This window comes from Saccoglossus kowalevskii, chromosome 10, assembly GCF_978046115.1.
Source record: "Saccoglossus kowalevskii chromosome 10, keSacKowa6.1, whole genome shotgun sequence".
In the NCBI taxonomy this organism is placed as follows: Eukaryota; Metazoa; Hemichordata; class Enteropneusta; family Harrimaniidae; genus Saccoglossus; species Saccoglossus kowalevskii.
Window position 1 is genome coordinate 3877953 of NC_140650.1, and position 24526 is coordinate 3902478.

At 35.4% G+C, this 24526-nt stretch overlaps 1 protein-coding gene and 1 long non-coding RNA gene across 2 annotated transcripts; one reads left to right on the forward strand and one right to left on the reverse strand.

Annotated features, from left to right (window-relative positions):
* Positions 1-62: 62 nt before the first annotated feature.
* Positions 63-23504, forward strand: LOC100377945 (DNA-directed RNA polymerase II subunit RPB2). Its single transcript, XM_002740536.4, has 22 exons — positions 63-218; positions 398-621; positions 877-989; positions 1249-1409; positions 4732-4949; positions 8942-9106; positions 9290-9486; positions 9732-9915; positions 10647-10769; positions 11046-11189; positions 13515-13654; positions 16638-16749; positions 17023-17177; positions 17378-17576; positions 17920-18185; positions 18289-18383; positions 18885-19006; positions 19529-19747; positions 20977-21198; positions 21787-21947; positions 22068-22263; positions 22606-23504. The coding sequence occupies exons 1-22, from the start codon at positions 200-202 to the stop codon at positions 22696-22698; spliced, it is 3528 nt and encodes a 1175-aa protein (XP_002740582.1). The 5' UTR covers positions 63-199; the 3' UTR covers positions 22699-23504.
* LOC146737831 (uncharacterized) lies at positions 6687-7882 on the reverse strand. The gene is made up of 2 exons (XR_014930754.1): positions 7333-7882; positions 6687-7005 (listed from the first exon to the last, which is right to left on the reverse strand). It is a non-coding gene; the product is annotated as an uncharacterized LOC146737831 (long non-coding RNA).
* Positions 23505-24526: the final 1022 nt, after the last annotated feature.

Sequence of the window (24526 nt, forward strand, 5' to 3'; positions counted from 1 at the left end):
TCAACCCCGTGATTTCTATTTGTTTTTACTATTAAAATTAGAAACAACAAACACACAAATCTGACTGTGTCCAATGGCGGACTAGTTGCGTACTATCTCGTTGCTGTTGAGAATCTCTGCTCATCGACAACATCCGAACTGCAATCGAAGATTAATTCATTTGATTATCAACTTCAATTAAACTAAAGTTGTTTGCATAATGTATGAACAAGAAGATGGTGAGTGATGTTGCAAAAAAAACCCACTGCATCCGTCATGTTGTATTGTTTTGATAACAGAAAAAAAAAAACATGGATGACGGATCAGCTGACAAAGAATTTCAGCATGTTGTTGTTATTGTCTTGTTGCTTCAATCACTGTCCTGTTATTTAACTCGCTAATAACTTCTTATTCACAGAGATATACGATGAGGACGAATCTGACGAAATCACCCCCGATCTCTGGCAGGAGGCATGTTGGATCGTTATTAGTTCGTACTTTGATGAGAAGGGTTTAGTGAGACAACAACTTGACTCGTTTGATGAGTTTATTCAGATGTCTGTACAGCGGATAGTGGAAGACTCCCCACCTATAGAGTTACAAGCAGAGGCTACACACACAACAATCGAAGTCGAAGTACCGGTTAGTCACGTCTAATATTCTAATTCTGTCAGCCTGTAAAATAATAACAGTAGCTGTCATGCAGTGCAATGTTTGAAGTTTCTGTATTAAAACCCCAACAAATATTCACTGGGTTTTACATGCAATAAATTGAAACCCAGTGAATATCTGCTGAATAGAATCTGACTAATTCCGTATGAATGTGGTTAATGGTCATAATACAATTTTTCATAAGTCATAAAATTAAACAATTTGTTTTGTTTTTCATTATATCAGACGAGGTATATACTGAAGTTTGAACAGATTTATTTATCAAAACCTACACATTGGGAAAAAGATGGTGCACCAAGTCCTATGATGCCCAATGAAGCAAGACTCAGAAATCTGACGTAATTATGGGCTTAAATTTTTATGTTTGTTACCGTTTTTGATATAATCTATTCAGTAATATTTTTGATGCTTGAAATAGTGTGAATCATTACATTTTTGTTGCTACAATCTATCAGTTTTCCCTGTTTGATAATTTGAGGGCATCATGTTTTCCTGGTCTTGCAAATTAGATAAATTTTCTCTTGTGAAAAGTGGTTCACTCACTGTTTATAAAACCTTTATAACGTGACCTTTGAACTCAATTCATATACGTTACAGGTACTCTGCACCTCTATATGTGGATATCACCAAAACTATTGTGAAAGAAGGAGATGAACCACAGGAAACTCAACATCAGAAGACGTTTATCGGCAAGATACCTATCATGTTACGGTCTACTTATTGTCTGTTGAGTGGTCTGACTGATCGTGATTTGACAGGTTGGTTTTAAACCAGACATACACTTGCCAGACCTTGAAAAAGATAAAATTACAAAAACCATGCCTTGCTTGAATTTATGTATTGTAAAGACCTCTGAATTTTAAGCCCTGCAAAACATTACAGATATCACTAATGCGAAATATGAAGTTATCATGAGAATACTGAAAGATTGTACATGTATGGTGAATTTACTCTAAACTGTTTAAAAATTTTCACTGCTAGATTTTCAGGGATGTATGACATTCATGACGACTGAAAGCTACTGTAACTCTATGTTGTAGCACCTCTGTAAAATATTTGGCACAGATCTAGAAGCCGTACCTACACACGAATTGGTGACGTCACAAAATACATGACCTTCAATTGGGGTTGTTTCCTCGGTATATACGAATTGGTATATACAAATTACAATAAAGATACTTAAGACATTACACACAAGGTAAAACAAATCATGTGACACTATAATGATAATAACGGTAATAAATCCTAACAGTTGAACAGAACGATCATATAGTCAGTCGGGTGATGCCGAGGGTCACGCACTTTGTTGCAAAATGGCCGTGTGGTTGAAACTGGGTCATGGCGTGACGGGTGAGGAAGACATCATTAAACACTCTCAAAATCACAATAAAACGGGGAAGTGGTTGCATATTACGGCGTAGCCAACATGGGAAATAAAAAAACGCCCAATACAAACGACATGGGTTCGAATCACACTAGATATACACACTCACCAGAACCGAAGCAATCAGAAACCAGCAATCGTTTTGGCTTTTCCGTTCAACTCATCGGAACACTGGAGTAGTTAGAAAAATGAACACCACTTAACGACCAACGTCGTGGCGTGGTACACAAGCGTGCCATCAAAATAAAACAAAATTAGCTTGAAAAGACAGTGGGTTCGAGTCCCGCTCAGAGCTACCGTAAAAACGTAAATCAAATAAACTGAAATCTTTCAAACCGTAAACAAGTAAACAAAGAACGTCGCGAAAAAATAATAAACCTCACAAAACTCCACCATACAAAACTGAATGAATAAATAATAAAATAACTTACGTCTTAAACTGGACGACGCGCAATTTGTTCAACAGTCACAAGAGATAAACAAGACCCAAGTCAAGGTAAGTTTTGTTAAAGTGTCGATGGCGTTCCCTATATTACGAAAACAATTCAGGCAACAGACGAATATCTTCTGTGGTGTTGTGGAATTTATACTGTGTCTGCGGAATTGTTGATTGAGGGTTCAAAGCCAGCAGTTAACATTTTGTTAGAAAGTTTCACAATCAAATCAACTATCCAATGATACCAGTATATTTATTTCATTATTTTAACAACTTGCAATGATGGAAGTTGGTCAAACACGAGTTTTTACACCTAAAGTATCAAATATTTGTCGACACATATATTCTCTCAATTTAACAACCTTGTAGAGGTGGAAATTAATTAAACAACAGGTATTTACTCACAAATATAATGGTCAATATTTGTCCATACATTCATTCTGTCAATTTAAGAACTTGTAATTGTTGAAATTAATCAAATGAGAGTTGTCTACACCAAAATAAGTTTCAAATATTTGTCCACACATTTATTCTCTCACTTTAACAATTTGTAATTTGTGGGAGTAAATGAAATGCAATTTTTCTACACCAAAATTTAGTCTAAAATATTTGTCTGCACATTTATTCTCTCAATTTAACAACTTGTAATGGTGTAAAATAATTAAACGAGAGCTGTCTACACCAAAATAAATCTAAAATATTTGTCCGCACATTTATTCTCTCAATTTAACAACTTGTAATTGTGGGAATTAATCAAACGAGGGCTGTCTACACCAAAATAAGTCTAAAATATTTGTCCGCACATTTATTCTCTCAATTTAACAACCTGTAATTGTGTAAAATAATTAAACGAGAGTTGTCTACACCAAAATTAATCTCAAATATTTGTCCACACATTTATTGTCACAATTTAACCACTTGTTAATAGTGGAAATTACTTAAACGCGACTTGTTTAATCAATGCAACTTACCCGCAGACAGTGCACAACAGAGTTATCATTATTGAGCAATTATAAACAGGAACATGTCTTGACATTAGGGTTAGGGTCAGGTCAGGTATGGGCAATGCAAATGGCAAACACCCAATTGGCAAGATGTACACTAACGGGTTATGGCATGCATATAGTTTACACAAGTAAAAACACAAAATTGGCAATTTTCTTGACAATTGTAACTCAATAATAGAAATATGTTGTATTTTTATATATATACACACAATCCAGTCAATCAGTTGTGATCTTGTGGTTCAGTTGTCTACACAGTGATCAGGAGGACCCGGGTTCAATTCCCATGCCTGCTAGTCTTTTTTCGCAAACACTAATTTGCAATAAAGGTAAATATGAAAACAAATCATTCATTTGCATGACTACCCATATGGTTCAGTGGATATGTACAATGTAGACAATGTGAGAGATCGCTGGTTCGAATCCAGTACGGTTAGTACGATTTTTGAATGCTAGTGAAAACATTGATCCTATGAGTAGGACTTAAATCCTATCATTTATTGTGAAGACACTTGTGGTACAGTGGACAAGACAGTGCGCTGGGAACTCAGATTGCAAGTTCGAATCACGGACAGGACACTCCTACAAGACAAGATATGAAAGAAAAAAAAACATTAACAGCAACTGTATATCAAGAACTCAAGTCAGAAAAACAGAACACAAGAAACTACCTCACATGGAAGCCAGTCGAAGTACGAACACAGTTGACAGCTGCAGGTCACGTGCAACAACAGAGACGAGGATCAATGCTGCTCTCCAAATGGGTCTCTTCTTTTGTATTGACCCCCTAAGGATTGCTAGTCCCCCTTTCTAACTCTTCCCCCCAAAATAATATATCGCCCCTTTTAGAATGTATTGACCCACAAATTAATGAGTACAGAAACTGCTACGTCATGAATAAATTAGCATAATTTAAAAAAAGTTTGCATAAAGTATAGGTACTCCTTCTGGAGTCCTGCCAAATATTTACTGCTGCAATATAAATTTTTGCAATTTTTTAGACTTTTAAATTTGCAAAAAGTTTTCTCTCACAAATTTAGAGTAGTAGTAGTATTGATGCTGAAACCTGATTTAAGCAAAGTATTTGAAATGAATGCAAATATAGCTTTTACAGATTACTAAATTCTATTGTTTCAGTGATGTTTGATAATATTGAATAATTATTTTGTGGAAAAGTGATTTCAAGTTTGACGGACAACCATTTCAAAATCAGTGATTTGTATTTCAATTATTACTGTTTTCTTTGAAATTCTCAGAATTGAATGAATGTCCTCTAGACCCTGGAGGATACTTCATCATCAATGGTTCAGAAAAAGTTTTGATAGCTCAAGAAAAAATGGCTACAAATACTGTATATGTATTCGCTAAGAAAGATTCCAAGTACGCTTACACTGGTGAGTGTAGGTCATGTTTGGAGCATTCTTCCAGACCTACCAGTACACTATGGGTGCATATGATGGCAAGAGGAGGTCAGGTAAGGAATTCACTGCATGGTGTAAAGCATTAGATTGGTTAATGAGAAAAAGTTTCTTAGGGACCTCCTGTCCCTAACCTAAACCCTAACGCTCCAGCTCCATAATGTTTATCATTATGTTGTTTATGTTAATCATAATTGTTTATGATCCTCCATTAGGACATATACAATTAAAATGGGGGCGGGGGCTTTGGAGGGGTACGGTTAAAATTAGAGTTAGGGTGAGGGGGCCTCAAGGAACTTTTGACATTTTTGCCTTCGGAATAAAACAATTTCCAAGTAAAAAAAGTATTATTTTATCTGGGTATAGTTCTTTAAAAGTGTTGGTTTTAGGTCGCAAGTACCATAAAAATGATATTTGAGGTCGCAGCTTTAATAGAAGCTGCACCCCTGACTTGAGACAATGTTTCATGTTGAAATTGACAAATTTTGATCCAGGAAAAAGCCTGCAATATTCTGCCATAAACTTTCACAAACCAAACATATTTCAGAAAAAGATATACCTGATTTAATTTTAATTAACATTTTAATCTTTCCTGACGCCAAGATTATTCGAAAGCACAGTGTTAAAAAAAATACTCGGTATATTTAATGTAATATGCATTTATTTTTTCAATATTCTTTGTAACGGAAAGTATATTCTGACAGGATTTTCAAATAAAAACAAACATTAATGCATTACTTAGTAGAAAATGATCATGGTACGGCACTAAAAAAAGTACGGTACCCTGTGGGTACAGTAACGCAATCCGGCCATGCTTTGGCTCACAAGTGAATAACTTACTCGTTTTTGAAGTGTTGATTATTACTCAGTAGTGATTATAATAGCGCATGAAAAAGAAATTCGATGAATTGTTATCAAATGTAAGTAAAATTCTTAACTTCACCATAAGCGAATTATTTCGGTCACATGTAAACTATCGATGCGATATGACATCCGCCATGTAGTTTGAATGCACAAGAGACGTTACTTGAAGTCGCTAATTAACTAATCAAAATGCTGGATGGTGCCCACGTGTTCAAATTACCTTAGTTCATTTAAATATGTTAATGACAGGTCCTGACTTCATGGTGAACGAAAGGGACTTACCGATAATGTAGTGCGATCTTTTGGCTTTGATTTCCATGGGAAAACGACATGACGTTTTTTTTAAATCAAGAAATTAGTTTTTTTTCGAAAGATAAACTGAGCATTGAAAATTAATTTAACAGTTTTCGGTGATAACAGCTCATTGTCGAAAACTTACAAGAACAAAAGCAGTTTCACTGCGTGTTTGACATCCTAACACTACTGAACAATAAAGATGTATGCATATTTTTAGGCACGTTGTCGAAACAAATGAATAGGATTAGGAACAATGTATTAGCTGGCTGAAACAGTGGTCTTGTTGAATTGGGGGTGAGGTTAGTAATAGGTACTTTTCGTGTTTCATTAACACTGAAGCCGAAATCGATGGTGCGGTTACTAATAGGTATGCGGTTTATAATAGGATTTTAACGGTAGTTTAAATGAGCTATGGTAATTTAAACACGTTGGCACCATCCAGCATTTCGATTGGTTAATTAGCGACTTGACCTATCAGGTCAAAAAACAGTTTCAAGTCATTAAAGTGCTTGAACAAACATGGCAGATACAGTGTTCTCCCCAGAAAAATGTATCAGAGTGGCGGCTAATTTGCATATAATTTACATATCATTAGCATTTGTCTGAAGATAAAGAAAACAATAATGACAGGCTTGCATGGATGAAAATGTGTCTTTTATTTTTTAACAAATTTATGTAGAAGATTAAATGAATCTGCTGCTGTGTGATTTCTATGTAATGTTGATTTTTCGGACTTTCATGGAAGCCCAGTGATCTGCAGCTTTTGAGAACGCCGTGATTTTCTTTGCTTCCCACTTCTATTAAATGACATGGCCTTCTTGCGCATCTCCGAGTGTGCGTGTTTATCGATAGCATATTTCGTAATAGTTATACATGGCATAGAATTCCATACCAAAGAACTATTTCTGGATGTTTTTAAGTTGAATTTTCCACATATGTGTCACAGCATTCCTAAAAGATAAGAAATAGGAGCGAATCAATACTTGTATTTAAAAAATATCGTCACGATGAACACGAAAATAAACAAATTGCCGCCATTTTGAAAAGTCGCTAAACTTAAAAATTGCCACGATAAACTTTACCCAACTATTTCAAAACACAATACTAGTATTAGTTACTTTGATAAATCGTAGCCAACAATTTTTGAACTTCCAGAAAGAAGGTCGTTTCCAAAAAAATGTTTCGACGATCGGCAAAAAATGAAGCCATACAAAAATTTACTAAACTAGGTCAAAACTCGCTTCCAAGTAAAACGCTACAAATAAATACTTTTTTTACCTTTGCCATCGGATGTTTCTCTCAGCCACGTATATTTTGTTGTCCATTGTGCATCAAATCTAGAGTTTATTTTTTTTGCACTTTTCGTTGTAACATCATCTTGGACACGTTTAGTACCACTGCCGACAGGGGTACCGGTGACCGCGTTGCTGGTGGGTTTATCGCTCGCAACCAGGGGCCCAGCAGGGCGTTCTACGCGGAACCACAACGTAATATTTCTGCTGTTTGACATCGTTGCTTCTTCCAGCCAAATATGCTACTGAGAAAATACTCGCTATTACCCCAATTAAATAGGGCGAAAGTGTTTATTGTCGAAGTACGAAGCTGTATTAGTCCATTGTCTTTGCGTAATCACTGACATGTTTCCATTCACACCTGATTTGGCTCACAGTACCGGACGCTGATGACGCTGACTAACAGATTCGCACGTGTATTAACAAGCTAAAACAAAGAGTAACAGGAAATGCCACAGAGTAGCGGGCAATCTCTCAGAGTAGCGGCATAAATAATGGAGTAGCGGCCCCGCTACGCTAAAACGCTTTGGGGAGAACACTGGGCAGATATCGCATCAGATCGAGCATTTACATGTGATCGAAATCATTCGCTTGCGGTGAAACTAAGTTGAATTTTCACAACAATTCCACGAATTTATTTTTTGTACCTTATTGTAATCACTACTGAGTAATAATCATCAAAAAAACAAGTAAGTTATTCACTTGTGTGAAACGCAATATGACCGGCCGAATTGTGATACTGTAACCGGGATCATTTGCTACTAAGAATACATTCGTTTTTGTTTTTACTTCTTTTAGAATATACTTTTCGTTATCAACAAAATTAGGAAAATAAATACATATTACATTAAAGGATGGCAGTCGTCAAGCCGCATCCTGTTTGATATGGGACTCATAGCGACATATACAACGCGTGTAAAATACATTGTTTATTTACAGGAAATTCGAACACTCGCTACGCAACTACCACCGCGCTTTAAATATACTGAGTATTCTTTTGTTATCATGTGATGTTTTTTTTTTTGATTGACTAATTTTCCCGATATCCAAATTAGAACATGGAAGGTACAGTCACTCTGCCAGAAGTCGAACATGCCAGTAGTCAAACGCAATCAACTGTGTGAGACGACTGTCTCTCAGTTGTGACCTATACCGGTGCGAATTAGTGACGTCTATAGTATACGATACCGTAATCTGCAAATGCATACAAATCTATTTGTAGATAATATTTATTGGGCAGTATATTATACAGTGTGAAATTTTGTTTGTGCACAAGTTTGTCTGTGTGTAAAAATCTGAAAGTGCGCTTAGAGTTGCAGCAAAGTTGCAATCGAATGTTGTGCATCTCATTAGCATATTATCCCTTCTGGTCTTTGTTTTCTGACAAAATTTCCCATTGTTACCAAAGTGAATGTTAATTTTGATTAAAGGCATGGCCTCGATTAGGAATATTACAGTAGTAAATTGATGCTTTTTTAGAGTGATATAAAACTAGGGTTAAATTTAGTAGATTTTATAAATATATATTTAGTTACTTTTTACAAGTGACTGTATGACTGTTTCTTTCATCAAAAATTGATTTGTACATTTTTCAGGGTGTAAGAAAGAGTGCTATAGGACAGCGTATAGTTGCTGCATTGCCGTATATAAGACAGGAAATTCCAATCATGATAGTATTTCGTGCATTGGGATTTGTCTCTGATAGAGATATCTTAGAACATATTATTTATGATTTTGATGATCCTGAAATGATGGAGATGGTATGTATCATTATTTTTGTTTAATATTTTTTATTTCCTATTTATTAAAATGACCTGGTAATACTAGTAACTTTCTGTTTGCCTCCAAAATTTGGCCACACTAGATGTATTGTTTGTAATTGCATGAATTTCTCTCCCAACTTGTCCTTTATAGTCAATTTAATCTGACTAACTTTGTTGCAGGTAAAACCATCGTTGGATGAAGCTTTTGTTATTCAAGAACAGAATGTTGCCTTAAATTTTATTGGTGCTCGTGGAGCCAGGCCTGGTGTTACCAAGGAAAGACGTATCAAATATGCCAGAGAAATCCTACAGAAAGAAATGCTGCCACATGTTGGTGTCAGTGACTTTTGTGAAACAAAGAAAGCTTACTTTTTAGGGTGAGTTGGGGTGTCCTTGTAGAATTTGTTTGATTGTACCTATTGTTTCTTTCAAGAAAACAATAGTGTGGAACAGCTTTGGATAATTTGTCTTGCATACAAAACTAATCTTGTTTATCTGAAAGGTCGTCACTGAGTACATAGAATAAGGCTTACAGACAAATATTTTTAATTATAATATATTTTACTACCTTACCTTATAATTGTACATATGCAATTATCCACTACTAATATTATTTTTGTAGATACATGGTACATAGGCTCTTATTGGCTGCTTTAGGACGGCGTGAATTAGATGACAGGGATCACTATGGCAACAAAAGGTTGGATTTAGCTGGACCGTTGCTAGCCTTCCTGTTTCGACATCTCTTCAAGAATCTTATGAAGGAAGTAAGAATATATGCACAGAAATTTATTGACAAGGGAAAGGTAGGTTTCTATCATTTCACATTGTTATAATATTATACCGTAAAAATGAAAAACAAATTATTTACAATTCTAGGTATGTTAACTTGGTATAAATGTTGTTGGACTATTTGATAGTTTGAATGTGATTTGATAGTTTTGTCAGAAAACTTGGTCAACCGGACATTCAGTTTGTAGTTCATGTATTCATGTTATATCTTTAAGTTTGTTATGCAGCACAAGTTCTGTAGTATGTTTATTAGTACAAGTTTATTTAGTGTGAATTTTTAATATGCAGGAAATGGTAGTGTACAAATTAATGAAGTCATGTGACAAAATCTCACTCACACTATGGTGTATGGTATTTGTACTCAGAGTTATTCAGTTCTCTTCTAATCAGTTATGCAAGGGGGCTTTGCACAGAATTTTCTTTGAATATTAAAAAGTTTTATGTATACAAGTTTAATATTTCTTGGTACATTGATCGATTTCACGCAATTATTAATTATATGTATTACTCATATACAGACTTCAAGATTTTATAAAATCCTATGCAACCTTAGCATACTGGTACCTGAGGTTTTAATTGCTGTGTGATATACATAACATCCTCTTAGCCGTTGTATGAATGGCTGCAGCTACATCTGATACTTTCCCAATATGGGCAAAGATGGACAGAAAGCCAATACCTGAATTTATTGTCATGTTATTTTAATAACACACTCACATTGCCATACTTTGTGTCTTTCATGTAGGATTTCAATTTAGAATTGGCCATCAAAACTAGAATTATCACCGATGGGTTGAAGTATTCCCTGGCTACTGGTAACTGGGGTGAGCAGAAGAAAGCTCATCAGGCTAGAGCAGGTGTCTCACAGGTGTGTATAATATTACTTACTAAAGTCTTAGTAAATCTGATCATAAATTGTATCTCAGTTTATTGATACCTCATTTTTACAAAATTTATAAATTGCTTCCTGAAAGCTTTGGCAGAAAGCCTGTATGAATGGTATATAACGCTGTAAACGTGCAATGTTTTAATGTCAGCTTTACGGTCAACGGAAATAAAAAAAAAGGTTCGGTGAATTTGTAGCCCAATGTTAATCAATCAGATAATTTAATTAAGATAATTTCCCATTATTATTCTATTCTAGGTGTTGAACAGACTGACATTTGCCTCTACATTGTCACATTTGCGTCGTCTGAACTCTCCCATTGGTCGAGATGGTAAACTTGCAAGGCCTCGTCAGCTTCATAACACCTTGTGGGGCATGATATGTCCAGCAGAAACACCTGAGGTGAATTTAATGCATTCCTAGCCATGCACATAAAATAACATATAACAGTGTTTGTAAGCACTGGTTGATAGTAAGCTGAAGATCAGTAACTTTCTAGTTGGGCTGGTGAAAATTAAAACTTGCATTTTCAGCTATGCGTCTGCATCTCGTGCCAACTTTAGCTGTAAATGACAATGAAAATCGTCAGCCTGATTCCTTTGAAAGATTTGCAAGTGGACCTCTGCAAGATTTGTAACCAGATAGCAATTGTAACTGCCATATAGTCTACTATGGTTGTGATATAGCTATAACATTGTAACTGCCATATAGACTACCATGGTTGTGATATAGCTATAACATTGAAACTGCCATATAGACTACCATGGTTGTGTTATAGCTATAACATTGAAACTGCCATATAGACTACCATGGTTGTGATATAGCTATAACATTGTAACTGCCATATAGACTACCATGGTTGTGATATAGCTATAACATTGAAACTGCCATATAGACTACCATGGTTGTGTTATAGCTATAACATTGAAACTGCCATATAGACTACCATGGTTGTGTTATAGCTATAACATTGTAACTGCCATATAGACTACCATGGTTGTGATATAGCTATAACATTGTAACTGCCATATAGACTACCATGGTTGTGATATAGCTATAACATTGTAACTGCCATACAGACTACCATGGTTGTGATATAGCTATAACATTGTAACTTCCATATAGACTACCATGGTTGTGATATAGCTATAACATTGTAACTGCCATATAGTCTACCATGGTTGTGATATAGCTATAATATTGTAACTGCCATATAGACTACCATGGTTGTGATATAGCTATAACATTGTAACTGCCATATAGGACTACCATGGTTGTGATATAGCTATAACATTGAAACTGCCATATAGACTACCATGGTTGTGATATAGCTATAACATTGTAACTGCCATATAGACTACCATGGTTGTGATATAGCTATAACATTGTAACTGCCATATAGACTACCATGGTTGTGATATAGCTATAACATTGTAACTGCCATATAGACTACCATGGTTGTGATATAGCTATAACATTGTAACTGCCATATAGTCTACCATGGTTGTGATATAGCTATAACATTGTAACTTCCATATAGACTACCATGGTTGTGATATAGCTATAACATTGTAACTGCCATATAGACTACCATGGTTGTGATATAGCTATAACATTGTAACTGCCATATAGACTACCATGGTTGTGATATAGCTATAACATTGTAACTGCCATATAGACTACCATGGTTGTGATATAGCTATAACATTGTAACTTTCATATAGACTACCATGGTTGTGATATAGCTATAACATTGTAACTGCCATATAGACTACCATGGTTGTGATATAGCTATAACATTGTAACTGCCATATAGTCTACCATGGTTGTGATATAGCTATAACATTGTAACTGCCATATTGACTACCATGGTTGTGATATAGCTATAACATTGTAACTGCCATATAGACTACCATGGTTGTGATATAGCTATAACATTGTAACTGCCATATAGACTACCATGGTTGTGATATAGCTATAACATTGTAACTTTCATATAGACTACCATGGTTGTGATATAGCTATAACATTGTAACTGCCATATAGACTACCATGGTTGTGATATAGCTATAACATTGTAACTGCCATATAGACTACCATGGTTGTGATATAGCTATAACATTGTAACTGCCATATAGACTACCATGGTTGTGATATAGCTATAACATTGTAACTGCCATATAGACTACCATGGTTGTGATATAGCTATAACATTGTAACTTCCAATATCTCATCATACAGAACATTATCAACTTTGCTTTGAGGAAGACACTCTACAAAGACAGCGGAGCTATTTTTTCGCTTGTTTCTTAAATTATAATTTTAAAATCAATTTTATTAAATAAAATGTAGATGAAAGTGATTACCAAGGAAACACTGATATTCATTGTTTTCTGCTAAAATAGTGACATATTAGGAACTATTTGTAAATAATCAATAATGCTGGCTGGTGTTAGTTAAACTTACCTGCCTTGGTGTCTGGCACACAATTTCACTGCACTGCACTGCACTGCACTGCACTGCACTGCACTGACTGCACTACACTACACTACACTACACTACACTACACTACACTACACTACACTACACTACACTACACTACACTACACTACACTACACTACACTACACTACACTACACTGCACTGACTGCACTACACTACACTACACTACACTATGTGTTGAATAGTCATTTTAATAGTCTTAACTCAGATTTCCTATTTCCACAGGGTCAAGCTGTAGGACTTGTCAAGAACTTAGCATTAATGGCATACATCTCTGTAGGATCACAGCCAAGTCCTATCTTAGAATTCTTGGAAGAATGGAGTATGGAGAATTTAGAAGAGATAGCAGCATCAGCCATCAATGAGTAAGATTTATGAAAACACTTTGAACTCTGGGTGGGAGACAGTCATGTCTTGAACCTAGCAGTTGATTCTGCATATACTAATATTCCTGATTGTAGCCTTGTTTATTATAAATTGCCAACATCAAACATCATTCATACAGTTGTATTGTACTACTGTAAAATTCTTTATTTTCACTAAGGAGTGAATCAGTAAAAATAAAATCCAGTGAAAATGCTTGTTTTTCTATGTTTTACAATCAGTGAAAATAAATGTCATACTGTCTTTTCAACAAAAATTGATGCCTGGACCAATCATAATCAAACTTTGCGCATACATCATACATAATATTATACATATGCACATCTATTTGTTTCACGATCTGATTCAAGATGACCGAATGGCGGCCATTTTTGTGCTAAAAAAATCATCGAAATCAAGCATTTCTCTGCTGTTTACAGATGGATTTTGTTCAAACTTGGAATATACATTGGACATTATGGGACCTTGATGCAAATAATTTTGTTTTTTAGATAAGACTCAAAATGGCCGACTGGCGGCCATTTTGTTTTAATGAATGTGGTTCTTGTGCCATATCTGACTTGCTTTGACTGATTATGTTCAAATTTTGAATATTCATTATACATCATGTCATAGATATACAGATATATTGGTTTGATGATTCTATTCAAAATGGCCGAATGGTGGCCATTTTTGTGCTAAAAAATCATCAAATATCAAGTATTTCTGGCATGGATGGATTTTGTTCAAACTTGATATAAAATGTACATACGTTAGACATTACGGGTTCCTAGTGCACATCATTTTATTTTTCAGATCGCATTCAATATGGCTGACTGGGGGCAATTTTGTTTTATTGAACGGGCTTCTAGACCCATATCTCAGACATTCTTTGACTGATTATGTTCAAATTTTATATATTCATTATACATCATATTATAGATATATACAGTCAAACCTGTGTTAACGACCACCTGTGCAGAGCGGCCACCTGCTCATAGCGACCACCTTAGTACAGTCCCTTCGCAATTTACACGTTTAAGACACTGGATATAGCGACCACCTGTCCAACGTGACCAGCGATCACCCTATTGTAGACCTATTCACACTTTAACCTTTGTATAACGACCACCAACATTTCCATCAAACGGTCTCAGCAAAAAGACAATAGCTACTTGCGAATTGCTAACAGGAATGTGGTCATATGTTACGTTCAGATTACAGAGTACGCAATCTTTAGGGCTAATACTAATAGACAGGGGTGACCATGGCAACTTGGTTTGTGAAGTTGCGAAAAAGTAAAAAAAAAGTTGAATATCATCTGAATGTAACGTTTGGGGACTGGAAAGATTTTAACAACAAATTAAAAGTTCCATTCAAAGTTTGAAATGAAAAACTAGCTGGTTTCCGATTGGTACCATCGATCCCCAGTCGGCCAGCGGCACTTCTGTGGACTGTCTCGCACATGAAGAGCAAATTCCTCCCATCTCGAAAACAAGAAAAATGAACCAGTTTTATTAAACGAGAGATGTTTTATTTACCTTGTCAACATGAAATATCCAAACAAAATAATAAAACATTTGTTTATTTCGTTTTCATCGCGGGATTGCAAAATCAGACCTATTTTGGCTGCCATGTTGTTTGTTGTTGATCGTTATAAATTATGCTAATGAAGCTAGCGCATGGGGTCATCTCAGGGTTATTCTCAACGAAAGTTGTTTTCTATTTTGATCATCTTTTTTTATGAACGGTAATATCAATAATTCCCAATCGAGAAAATTTGTTTCGTTTGGGCAGTTTTGACACGTCGATGCTTGCAACAAATAACTGTAAAATTGCGTGTACGATCATCGTGTTCCATTTCCGGTTCGTTTGATTTTCTGATTCAACACCGAGAGTTGGAGCAATGGTTATGAGTTCGGTAAATTTTGTTTATTACCAATGCTTCTTCATTTTTAATGCTTGTTTGTTTGTTTTTTCAAACACGGCAACTTTGCCTGTGCATTTTGTCACAATGTACAATCGACAATACTAACGATGGGACTGATTACCGCCTGTAATGGAATATGTGTAAGAGACTGGGGAATAAGACATGGATGGCGAGAGTGTGAAAGACCGAGTTTAAACGCCAATGCGGCCGATCGTTGACAATCGTTCTTATGCATTAAATATACCAATGAATCCATGGGCAGAATCACTTGATTTCATTGAATTTACATGATATAATTTGTAGTAAAAAAGTAAAGCTGTGTAATTATCCAGATGAAAATGAGTGACTTTTATTAAAAAAGACCTATTCATTGTACAATGTGTAAGTTTGTTTTTATGTTTTGCTTATGATCTCCGTTAAAATTCCCGCCCTAATTAATATTCATGATTGAATGAATAAATTAGGCCACCTCCATATAAAGACCACCTGTCTATAAAGGACAGTTTGGCTCAGTCCACTGACTGTCCTTTATAGACAGGTTTGACTGTACATGTATTCAAAATGGCTGATTTTATTTTAATTAATGCTGTTCCAGAGCAATATCTCTCAATATGGACAAGTACTTGGTTGACGATCAGATACAAATGTCAATAATTTTAACAATCATCATATTCATATTCCTGACATGGTTATATTCCAGCTATATTACTATAAACAAAACTACTGTGGAATACTTTATTTTCACTGCAATTAATTTTCGCTGAAAAGGCTTCTTGGGCGTTTTGTATGGAATTTATTTTCACTGATTTTTGATGAGTTTAACGTGAAATATAGGAAAAAAAAGTATATTCGCGTATTTTCACGGAATCATTCCTTCAGCGAAAATAGCGAAAATAAAGTAATTCACAGTATATATCTTAAATTCAATACCTAACAGGGACTGTACATGCATGGCTTGTCTTATTCATTACTGGTTTATTAATTTCATAACATTCCTGTCTTTCTACTTTCCACTAACTTGTTCTATACTGTATTTAATGTTTTATTGTTCACAGAGCTACTAAAATCTTTGTGAATGGATGTTGGGTTGGAATACACAGAGATCCTGAACAGTTGATGAACACTCTAAAGAAACTCAGAAGACAGATGGATATCATTGTATCTGAGGTGAGATCACATTTGTAGAGCAGCCATTGTTATCAACACTCACACTGTGTAGACTCATGGTCTACACTCACTGGGTTAAGAATCGACTACCCTTGTACAATGTATTACTTGGCGACTTCTGTCAATTTTTTTTTCCAGAAATGAATAATTAATGGTTTGAAATGTTGGATGTATTACTGAATATAGTTTGAGTTCTTTGTTACAGAATCCTATTGTTATTTGATGCATATTTTGAGTGACTCTTTGTGATGCATATATGATGTCTAACTTTAGGTATCTATGGTGAGAGACATCAGAGAGAAGGAAATCCGAATCTATACTGATGCAGGTCGAATCTGTAGACCTCTGCTAATTGTAGAGAAACAGAAGTTATTACTCAAGAAAAAACACATTGATATGTTGAAAGAAAGAGAATATAACAATTACAGGTAACCACTTTAATAATGTTCCAAATGTGGACGCTGTTATTGAGTATTCTTTCGCAAACATGTGTCTAAACATAACGTCACAGATGTTTTAACAGAACCATTAAAGAAAAGTAACAACTTGTTGCAACTTGTGATTCAAGATGACTTGCATGATTTCATTGAAACTTGCTATAATAATATACATGTCTTGTATATTTCAGTTGGCAAGACCTTGTTGCTAGTGGTGTTGTAGAATACATAGATACGTTAGAAGAAGAGACTGTTATGCTAGCAATGACCCCAGATGATTTACAAGAGAAAGGCATGGGATATTGTTCTACCTATACACACTGTGAGATCCATCCATCAATGATACTGGGTGTGTGTGCTTCTATTATTCCATTTCCTGATCATAACCAGGTAATCAAACATTACTTTGTCCTATGGCATCTGAGTTGACCATAAAATTATGTTTTGATTCCAGTCTAAGGGAAATTTAGAAAATGGTGTGTTTTTTTGATGCCAGATTATTGTTTTGCTCTTTAAAGGAAAGGTATAGAAAAATGAAAAATCTGCCATTTTTGTTAACTCAAGTAATTATTTTTCAATGATTATAAATTTTATATCTTGTCAGTTAGTCTATATTCTCGGTAAAATTTACTATTGATGTGTCTTGCAAGTACATTTTTCAAGATTGAAATGTCTGTTGGAGTATTTGTCATTTGTTATCTTGGTTGATAAGAAATACTGTTTTTAATTGCAGTCGCCTCGTAATACCTACCAATCAGCTATGGGTAAGCAAGCGATGGGCGTCTACATCACCAATTACCATGTACGAATGGACACATTAGCTCATGTACTGTACTATCCACAAAAACCCTTAGTTACAACCAGATCCATGGAATATCTGAGGTTTAGGGAATTGCCAGCTGGTATCAATTCCATTGTTGCCATTGCATCATATACCGGATATAATCAGGAAGATTCTGTCATTATGAATCTATCAGCAGTAGAAAGGGGATTTTTTAGGTGAGTTTTGTGTATATTGCATGCAATTTAGCTGTGTGTCTCTAACAATATATCTTTTCCTGCCATGTGTTAACCTGTAACTATATTATCTGTTTGTTCTCAGGTCTGTCTTTTACCGCTCGTACAGAGACCAGGAATCTAAGAAAGGGCTAGATCAGGAAGAAGTGTTTGAGAAACCTGATAGAGAAAGCTGTCAAGGTTAACATAAATTATTATTATGAACAGTGTTAACTGAAGTATCATGTTTGCTCTTTTCAGTGTTGTATTGGATCAGCAAATGAGTTAAAAATTATACGAAAGCTTCTTAGACAATTCTACAGGTCACAGACATGTTCATGGTTTTTCTAGAAAAAATGAACAAGAGGGAGCACACACCGGCGAGGGAGTGAAACCAAGTGGGATGGTATATCGGATGGTTTCTGCACCATTTTAACGGTGTATCTATTGCCATTGAAATATTTTTGGAGTAATTTTAGTGTATTTGGTGTCCAGACACGTTGTCAGCTGGTGTTGCTGAGAAGTTTTCACAGAGAAAAATATATTTGAGAAAGATTTCATGTTGTGCGGCAGCACGGAAGTGTGCGGCTCAAGAAATATATTTATGACTTGAAAGTTCAATCAGCAATTCGGTAAAAGGGCGCTGTGCTCCTGTTCCCCGGTTACATACAGTGTACAATATTGCTGTTACTTTGATCCTAGGTATGAGAATGGCTGTCTATGATAAACTAGATGATGATGGTATTATTGCACCAGGATCACGTGTATCCGGTGATGATGTATTGATTGGGAAAACAGTCACACTGCCTGAAAATGATGATGAGGTAAACAATCGTTCTGTTTCTTCAGCAACCTATTACAATGTGCAGAAGTTTAAAATATGAAATGACAAATATCAAAACAAATGTCACATGTCCATTTCCATCTGCTTTGTAAACAATTACAAGTACCAGGGCATAATAAAAGAATTAATAGTTGTGATTATGAGTGATCAATCCAAGACGCAATTCAAGCTTGTAAATAGTACCATTTTGTTTATCGCCAGTTGCAATTTTCGTTTGTTTAAAAAAAAATCAATGCCCCATGGGGCTATATTTTTAGAGGTTAAAATTAAGAACATTGCGTTTAAAACTATATTTCTTAGCAGTTTTCTGTTGCTGTCATACAAATAACTTGCTAGACCGACTACGGTTAATAATCTGTACAGCAGTATTATGTGAAATCAAACTAAATAAAATATTGACTGACAAATTCTACACAAATAGCTACAGGAAAAATTTATTTATATCAGATGAACTAAGATGACAAGTGCATTTCTTTAATTCATCTAATTATATGTTTGACAGCTTGAAGGAACTACCAGGAGGTTCACCAAGAGAGATTCAAGTACATTTATGCGTAGAACTGAGACCGGTATTGTAGATCAAGTCATGGTATCCATCAACCAGGAGGGCTATAAATTTTGCAAGATAAAAATTCGATCTGTTAGAATTCCGCAAATAGGTGATAAGTTTGCTAGCCGTCATGGTCAAAAAGGAACATGTGGCATCCAATACAGGCAAGAGGTAGGTACATTTACATTTTGGGTTTCACTAACAGTTTCTCTGTAGTGTTACAATTAGATGGCTGTGCAATTTAGATATTTTCAAATGTGGGTTATACCGGTAGTCAAGATTAACGTTTTGAAAATTGTCACCCATTCTGATGTGTATGAACACTTTTTATTTCAAATTGTAAGAAGTATTAATATTTTTAAAGGGCGGTGGTCGTCGCACCGATCATTGGCAACATTATATGTTGATTTCCCCACAATCCAATGCGCTCTTTTAATGAAATCGCGAGTACAAGTTTTAACCTGGGCACTAATTACTGATGGCGACTCCTTCAATGCCTTCCTATCATAAACAAGTAAACTAATTAAAACTTGGTAACATCCCAGTTTTTCTGCCCCATAGTCAAAGTCTCAATCTTTGTTTATATGACACCTATGTTACATGCGACACCCACTGCACTTTAATATTACATTTATAATTAAGTCAAAGTATTGTGCTAATGTTTCATATGATTAATTTTCTTATTTTGTCTGTCTTGTTTGTTAGTCCCCGTTCGGACGCAGTCCGAAAACGGGGACTTATGTTTTAACCTCTGTTCGTCCGTGCTTCTGTGCGTGCGTCTGTACCTGTATCTTAGAAATGCCTGGACTAATCGCAATCAAAATTTACACATACATATTCATTATACATCATGTCATAGATATACAGATATATTGGTTTGACAATCCTATTAAAAATGGCAGAATGGTGGCCATTTTTGTTCAAACTTGGTACATACATTAGACATTACGGGTTCCTGATGCACGTTATTTTATATTTTAGATCGTATTCAGAATGGCTGACTAGTGGCCATTTTGTTTTAATGAATGGGCTTCTAGAGCCATATCTCTGACATGCTTTGACTGACTATTTTATATATTCATTATACATGTATTCAAAATGCCTGATTTTGTTTTAATTAATGCTGTTCCAGAGGAATATCTCTCAATACTCCTTTGACGATCAGATACAATTTAAATGTTAAACAATTATTATAATCATATTCCTGACATGGTTATATTCCAGATATATTACTATAAACAAAACTATATATCTTAAATTCGATAACTAACAGGGACTGTGCCTTGCTTGGCTTGTTTTACATGTAATCAGAGCCTGTAAATAGGTGTTCCCAGAATAAATAAATAAGAACATTGATGTATGTCATTAAACACTATCGTAAAATTCCATTCTATTACTAGGATATGCCGTTTACAGCGGAAGGTATCACACCAGATATTATCATCAATCCTCATGCTATTCCCAGTCGTATGACTATTGGTCATTTAATTGAGTGTTTACAAGGCAAGGTATCAGCTAATAAAGGTGAAATTGGTGACGCTACCCCATTCAATGATACTGTGAATGTACAGAAGATATCAAATCTACTGCATGAGTACGGCTACCACCTTAGGGGTAATGAGGTAAGAAGTGCAGCTATGTACACATACAGTTCATTCATTATCTTCCCTATAGCAGCCAGCTCCAAGCATTATATATCTCATTCAATGTTTTACTCTACTATTAGCATAACCTATAATATCTTATTTTATTTAGCAAGATTTAGTCTTTTCCTCTGATGAAGAGTCACAGTAACATAAGCTTCCAGGGACATCGTTTCTCTTATTCAAACAAGTGTTATCATTATTGAGTGTCATGATGGTCAATCAAATTGAACAACAAGTTACTTCACCCAACCCCCACCCTGACTCCAACCAACCCCCACCCTGACTCCAACCAACCCCCACCCTGACTCCAACCAACCCCCACCCTGACTCCAACCAACCCCCACCCTGACTCCAACCAACCCCCACCCTGACTCCAACCAACCCCCACCCTGACTCCAACCAACCCCCACCCTGACTCCAACCAAACCCCACCCTGACTCCAACCAAACCCCACCCTGACTCCAACCAACCCCTACCCAAAATTGCAAAATTACTGTATGGTACACATGTATTTTGTTAAAGTATTTGTCATTGCCCAGCATCTTTTCAATTTTACTCTGTTAGGTTCTGTACAATGGTTTCACTGGTAGAAAGCTAGGTACACAGATATTTATTGGACCCACCTATTACCAACGTTTGAAGCACATGGTGGATGATAAGATTCATTCTCGTGCTAGGGGTCCATTGCAGATATTAAACAGACAACCTATGGAAGGAAGATCACGGTAAGGATATATTTGGCAATAAGGCGTTCTGTAATAGTGTAGATAGTGTTGTTTTAGAGGAGACAATTGGTAAAATAATGTCTACATAGTTTAAACCATACAAACTACTTGTGTTTACAGTGATGGTGGTCTTCGTTTTGGTGAAATGGAACGGGATTGCCAGATATCACATGGTGCTGCTCAGTTCTTGCGAGAGCGTCTGTTTGAGGTATCCGACCCTTACAGAGTTCATGTATGCAATCTGTGTGGTCTGATTGCCATTGCTAATCTTAGAAATAACACATTTGAATGTAGAGGATGCAAGAACAAGACACAGGTATGTTGAATAGTTGCTACTAGTTTAAGGTAGCAACAGGGTAAACAGAGTTGAAGTTTAATCTGATTCCGATATTCTATGCTTCTATGCATTATCTGAAAGGTTAGATATACACAAATACAGTAGTGCACATGTTGTGCTAATATTTGTCAAATGGATCACCTGGTGCCTGATTGGCTCCAACTATTAGAAACACTTGTTTTTATTACTTTCAATTGCACAAATGTTGCAGGTTTGAGTCTTGTGTATTCTTTTTCTGCCCAGTTCTATCTACGAGCAAATTACTACAGACATTTTTATTGCCCTCAGATCAAGCTAAATTATTTTTGTTTTGTGTTTCAGATTTCACAGATTCGTTTGCCATATGCCTGTAAGTTATTATTCCAAGAATTGATGTCAATGAGTATAGCCCCTAGAATGATGGTCTTACCGTAATATCTGCTACTCTGCTTTGATGAAACTCAACTTGACTGTTGATTGATGGAGACGTGGAATAGGAAGTTTGCAACATACTTGTTTATTGTGACAAAGTGTGGTACATTTTGTCAGATATGTTGCATTGCCTGTGAAGGATTTGGAGCTATTAACTTATATTAACATTACATTACAATTTGTCAACTGCTTAACATAAAATTTGGTGTTTTTTAAAGTAAATTAAAGTGCATCAAGTAAATGCACAATGTCATAAACTAGTTTTAGCTACAGTAGCTAATTCTATCGCTATATTGTTCTTAGCCAAGTTAAACCTTTTGTAGCGCATTTGCAAATCGTGAGAAATAAAAAATTACAAAATTTTCTCTGATTCATGTACGAAAATGCAATGTACTACATATTGAGGAACATGTTTTTCTGATGTTTAAATTGCATTTATGGGGGAGATGACACTCTTTTAAATGATGTTCATTTTTGCTGAATAAATTATGGTTTGAAATAATTGCCAGGCAAGTCTAAAATAAATTCAACTCTGAGAAAGGGTTAGCAGAAATCCAGGACCAAACTCAGTTGATCATGACATTGGACTATGAATGCAACTGCCTTGATTGCCCTTCAGCATTTTTTTCCGAATTTCTATCAGACATTTTTAGAAATTAAAGTGTTGAAATTGAATGCCCTCAGAGTACTGAAGTTCAAGTCTTGTGACGCACATTTGTGGACAACACAGCCAATATAGTGTATTTTAGACAGGGGTGGGAAGTTGAATTAACAATCTATTGTGAAATAAAGCAACATTTTTTCATTAATGTTTACCTTGTCTTAATCTCTGTCTTTCCTCCTTGTAGTTGTCATTGGCTCATTCGTGAAAACTTGTTGTTGCATGCATTGTTAAGTCACATTGAAAGTATGTTATGCTATGTACATTGTCCAGAAGTTGTTGCATGCATTGTTAAGTTACATTGAAAGTATGTTATGCTATGTACATTGTCCAGAAGTTGTTGCATGCATTGTTAAGTTACATTGAAAGTATGTTATGCTATGTACATTGTCCAGAAGTTGTTGCATGCATTGTTAAGTTACATTGAAAGTATGTTATGCTATGTACATTGTCCAGAAGTTGTTGCATGCATTGTTAAGTTACATTGAAAGTATGTTATGCTATGTACATTGACCAGAAGTTGTTGCATGCATTAAGTCACATTGAAAGTATGTTATGCTATGTACATTGACCAGAAGTTGTTGCATGCATTGTTAAGTTACATTGAAAGTATGTTATGCTATGTACATTGGCCAGAAGTTGTTGCATGCATTGTTAAGTCACATTGAAAGTATGTTATGCTATGTACATTGACCAGAAGTTGTTGCATGCATTGTTAAGTTACATTGAAAGTATGTTATGCTATGTACATTGATCAGAAGTTGTTGCATGCATTGTTAAGTTACATTGAAAATATGTTATGCTATGTACATTGTCCAGAAGTTGTTGCATTCATTGTTAAGTTACATTGAAAGTATGTTATGCTATGTACATTGTCCAGAAGTTGTTGCATTCATTCTCAAGTTACATTGAAAGTATGTTATGCTATGTACATTGACCAGAAGTTGTTGCATGCATTGTTAAGTTACATTGAAAGTATGTTATGCTATGTACATTGTCCAGAAGTTGTTGCATGCATTGTTAAGTCACATTGAAAGTATGTTATGCTATGTACATTGTCCAGAAGTTGTTGCATGCATTGTTAAGTCACATTGAAAGTATGTTATGCTATGTACATTGTCCAGAAGTTGTTGCATGCATTAAGTTACATTGAAAGTATGTTATGCTTTG